Genomic DNA, 4179 nt, shown 5'->3' with positions numbered 1-4179 from the left:
ATATTAGTATTGTTAATTACAGAATCTATATATACAACATTTCAAATACATATATATTTTATTTCACAAACACATATGATTATTCAATTACTTATATTCTCTATTAGATTATGATGTAATTGTGCAACGTTCTACTGACCATAATAAGAATGACTGACGTTTGTCTGCTACGTGTTACAACAGCTGTCACAAGCAATCCTAGTACAGTTCCATGAGTAACTAGGGTCGCGAGATTACGGACATCGGTAAAGCTTTCTACTAATGGTATCGTCCCCATTGTCCAATCACAGCACAAATCACTTGGAAGAAATAGCAGTCTTAGATTTACTGCAGCAAGGTAGTTATATGTGAGCTGTCTTGTTGGTGTTGTAGCAACCGATGCAGGATTGTCGAATCTAAAGAAGGTGTTCACATCGCCATTAATTTACATTATGAACAAAATTACACATATAAAATATATATATATACACAATCATACCTGGTAAATACAGGTAACTTTGAGCCCATAATATGTAACCGTAGGATAAGCAGGCTAAATGTAACAAGTGTAAGGGCGGTCAAACGTTTTGTACCCTCGCCTGACCATGCAGGTGAAATTTTATTACCACCAAAAGCCGATTTTAGTGCTAAGAAAATATCTCTTGCTCTAACCTGAATAAAGTTACAAGTATTAGTATAATCTTACTATAGAAAATATAATGAATGCACATGGAATTAGTTTTACCTTCTGCACAACAAAAATTTCATACAGTACACAAACTGCAGTTGCTGTAATTCCCTGTTCCTTGCACAACATTGCAGTAAATACAAAAAACATAGATAATATCAAGGATTTCCACCCTGTAGATCTTTTGCTTTTGCAACATTTAGTATATGTGATTAAAGCTGCCAGGTAAAATAAGGAGGACAAAGTTTCTGCCCTACCAACTACACCTGTGACCTAGGAATATAATTACGGCCGTATTACCAATAACAATCGTTTGCAATAATAATTAAAATTGTCTTTTCAAAATAATTAAAATGTTATTACATACTGCTTCTGTATGTATAGGATGCACAGCAAAAAATAAAGATGACACAAAACTTGCTGCTTCTGGCAGAAACATCAAACAGGTCCTGTAAACAATTTTTCTGCTATTTCTTTTTTTTCTATTATTTGAAGCCTTACAGAAATAATTTTTCTTTAACGCAGTAATGGTGCAAAAAAAAAATACAAAAATGATGTAAACCAACCTGAAATATAATAGGCATACTCCAACATGTAGAATAACATTTAGCAGGTGGTATCCCATAGGATCTAGTTGATGAATCAGGTAATTCCATCGGAATGTGAGAACGCAAAGAGGTCTATAAGACTTGTGCGATTGTTCCTATTAAAAAAAAAAGGAGAAAAATAATTGATCAACTTGGACTAATTTTAATGTAATTAATGCAACTCTTTTGATGCAATTATTTTCAAAAGATAAATACAAAAAAAGTATCTAGGAAGATGATGTTCTGCAGATATTCTACACATATTAAATAATTTTTGTTTAATAATATTTAAACAATATAGCTCATACTTATTTAATTTTTTCTTATTCAGAATAAAAAATATTTCTGATTCTTCAAATAATTTTGATGTTTTTATACAATGTATACAATCTTCAACAATGTAGTATTTTCTTTACAAAATAATTAAAAAATTACAGATAACAAAAAAATGGTAAAAAAATCACAAAACAAAATTGCAAATTGCATACATTATCTAGCCTCTACAATTTTTTTTTAATTATCTAGAACCTCAAATATTTTGTTTTAAATTAAATCAAAGGTATATAACGCTGACAAAAAATCAACGATGATAAAAAAATTTAATATCGTTGAAATTATCAAGTATAATTTTAAAATAGTGTTGTTATTATACTAGAATAGAATTTTCTTGCCATCTTTTTTATTTATAACGTAAATCGATATAAAACAGTTTATTCTATTTTTGTTAAATTCATATAAATTGTAATATTATTATCGATATTATAGATACAGGAAAATATTTATTTGTTAACATATGGAAAAATAGAAGATAATTATTTATTTACTTCTCAGGAAATTAACGTGTTCTAAATCTGAATTTCTTGTTGAAACTATACGTCGATTTCGAGAGAACCGATTCAGTGCTCTTGAAATCGATAGAATTCTAGTGACATCAATTGTCGAGGAGCGAAGATAAGTAAAAATCTAATATTTGCCAATCGCCAAAAGCAAACACGGGAGATCATTCTCGCGTACTGATGCGAGAGGCAAAAATTCGAGATTTTCGAGGCCACATCGATTTCGATCCCCGCTCCATACCAAACGATATTCCGGGGGTGCGCGGAGAGGCAGAAGATGAGGGAAACGGAAGAAGACAGGACGGGGGATCGGATCGGGATGAAATGGACAGGACGCTCGCGGATCAATACGCAGGGGGCCATCTATAGAAGAGGGGGAGGGAGGGTGGAGAGAGGAGGGAGATCTCGGCCGCGCGTCCTCCAGCAACGGGAGTCGGACGATGCCTCCTCTTTTTCTCTCCCTCTCTCGCTCTCTCTTTCTCCCCCCCCTTCTCTCTCTCTCTCTCTCTCTCTCTCTCTCTCTCTCTCTCTCTCTCTCTTTCTCGCACCTTATGCATCGGGGTGCCCCAGAAGTCATTGTAGAAAACATTCTTGAGGGGCGTATGGGGCCTGAGGTCGCGGTTGTCCTTGATCGCCGAGATGTCGTCGAAGACGAAGCCGCAGCCGAGGCTGTTGAGGTACACGGCGAGCGCGGTTATCGCCACGATCGCCGCGAGTGCTCCCCGCGCAGGCACTCCCATTACAAATAAAACATCGATCGGCCGGTCGCCTTTCGTTTCTTTCTCGCGCAAATCAACCGCGGGCACCACCGGGAGCAAACGGAAGGAAGAACGTTCTCCCTTTCGCCTCTCCTACTACCGTCTTCTCCCTCGCTCTCTCTCTCTCTCCCACTCTCTCTCTCTCTCTCTCTCTCTCTCACGCTCTCGCAGGTGCTCTCAACCGTAGGAACTCCACGAGGGACGCACGAATGTCATTTCCACGCATGTCGACCGCGTAGCCGCGTCCGCGTTTAGGCACATCACAACTGATCCAAACTGTTCCCGACGCGTCGCGATTCGCGATCAAGTACCAGCGCGAGTGCCGGCGAGCCCAAGAACCGCGTCGCGGCCTCTCGCCAACATAGTCGTCACCGGTGCGGGGCAACGACCCGGCGGGAGTACGGCGACGGTCTCTCCCGTAGGTTTCTCGCGATCCCGTAGATCTCTGCCGTCTCTCCCGGTCTTGCGCGAGTCCACTCCACTCCGTGACACGCGAAGAGAGTTGCGGCGCGTAGCGAACACGATCACCGCGCGGGGGAGAGCCAGAGCGCGTATCTACGTACGCACGTACCGCGCACCGCGATCGAGCTGTCAAACGGCGTACTCGCGTTGCGCGCTGAGTCGGCGTCGCGACGCCAGCGACGCCGGCGTCGCCGCTGCGCGCGAAGCGGACCGAGAGTGTAAGATCGGCGTAAGGCGTTTCGATTCGCGCGCGGAACGTCGACGTTTCGAGAATCTCAACGTCGAGAAAACTCGGCGGTTGACGTAGACGAAAAAAGCAAAAAAACAAAAAAAAAAACAAAAATTAAGACTCAACAGAGGCGATCTTCCCGGATTCCTCGCGTCTCTCCTTCTTTCTCTCGCATTGATTGACGCGGAGCTGGAGCCCGTGGTCTTTTAACTACCGTCCGAGTTCCGCGAAACGTCGATCTGTTATCCGCGAAACGTCCGGAACAAGTGTGTACTGTTGTGACGTACAGGTGGTGCTGACGGCCGACTTAAATATCCCCCTCCGCTACCCAGTCAGCCGATCACTTTTCGTGTATATTCGTGCGGAGGCACGATTAGCGTGATACGTTCTTCTTCTTCGGTGTTACCTCCCCCAAATGCATCACCAATAAATGCGCTGGCCAGGCGAGGTGAACGCGGCTCACGTAGCTATAAACGCAACGCTTCGCGTTTGGGACGAGCTGGTCATTGTAGCCGGAGCAAGTTTCATGACCTTCAACGTTTGTTGCTCCAAATCGGTAAGCATCACGTAGGCGGGCGAGTTCGTTCTTGCTCTTCTTTGTTTATTTCTTAGGGAGGGGTGAGGCGGGGGAGGGGGGGGA

At 42.4% G+C, this 4179-nt stretch overlaps 2 protein-coding genes across 4 annotated transcripts in view; one reads left to right on the top strand and one right to left on the bottom strand.

The window, feature by feature from the left end:
- The window catches only part of LOC108754889 (transmembrane and TPR repeat-containing protein CG4050-like), a 6328-nt gene extending 2877 nt beyond the window's left edge, over positions 1-3451 (bottom strand). The window contains exons 1-6 of the mRNA XM_018497546.1: positions 2639-3451; positions 1234-1370; positions 1035-1116; positions 725-940; positions 479-651; positions 140-395 (exon numbers count right to left, since the gene is read on the bottom strand). Of these exons, the coding sequence (XP_018353048.1) occupies positions 140-395; positions 479-651; positions 725-940; positions 1035-1116; positions 1234-1370; positions 2639-2830 (1056 nt within the window). The 5' untranslated portion in view covers positions 2831-3451. The remainder of the gene's footprint in view (positions 1-139; positions 396-478; positions 652-724; positions 941-1034; positions 1117-1233; positions 1371-2638) is intronic.
- Positions 3452-3923: 472 nt separating this feature from the next.
- Positions 3924-4179, top strand: part of LOC108754888 (probable ATP-dependent RNA helicase YTHDC2) — a 4969-nt gene continuing 4713 nt past the window's right edge. For 2 of the 3 annotated variants that reach the window (XM_018497540.1, XM_018497544.1), the window contains exon 1: positions 3924-4095. The gene's annotated coding sequence lies outside the window, so the exon portion shown is untranslated. Of the gene's footprint in view, positions 4107-4179 lie in introns of all 3 variants that reach the window. The other variant, XM_018497545.1, reaches the window with a different exon arrangement.

Source organism: Trachymyrmex septentrionalis, unplaced genomic scaffold (assembly GCF_001594115.1).
Source record: "Trachymyrmex septentrionalis isolate Tsep2-gDNA-1 unplaced genomic scaffold, Tsep1.0 scaffold81, whole genome shotgun sequence".
Taxonomy (NCBI): Eukaryota; Metazoa; Arthropoda; class Insecta; order Hymenoptera; family Formicidae; genus Trachymyrmex; species Trachymyrmex septentrionalis.
The sequence above is the reverse complement of the archived record's forward strand: the minus strand, read 5'-3'. Positions and strand labels throughout refer to the sequence as shown.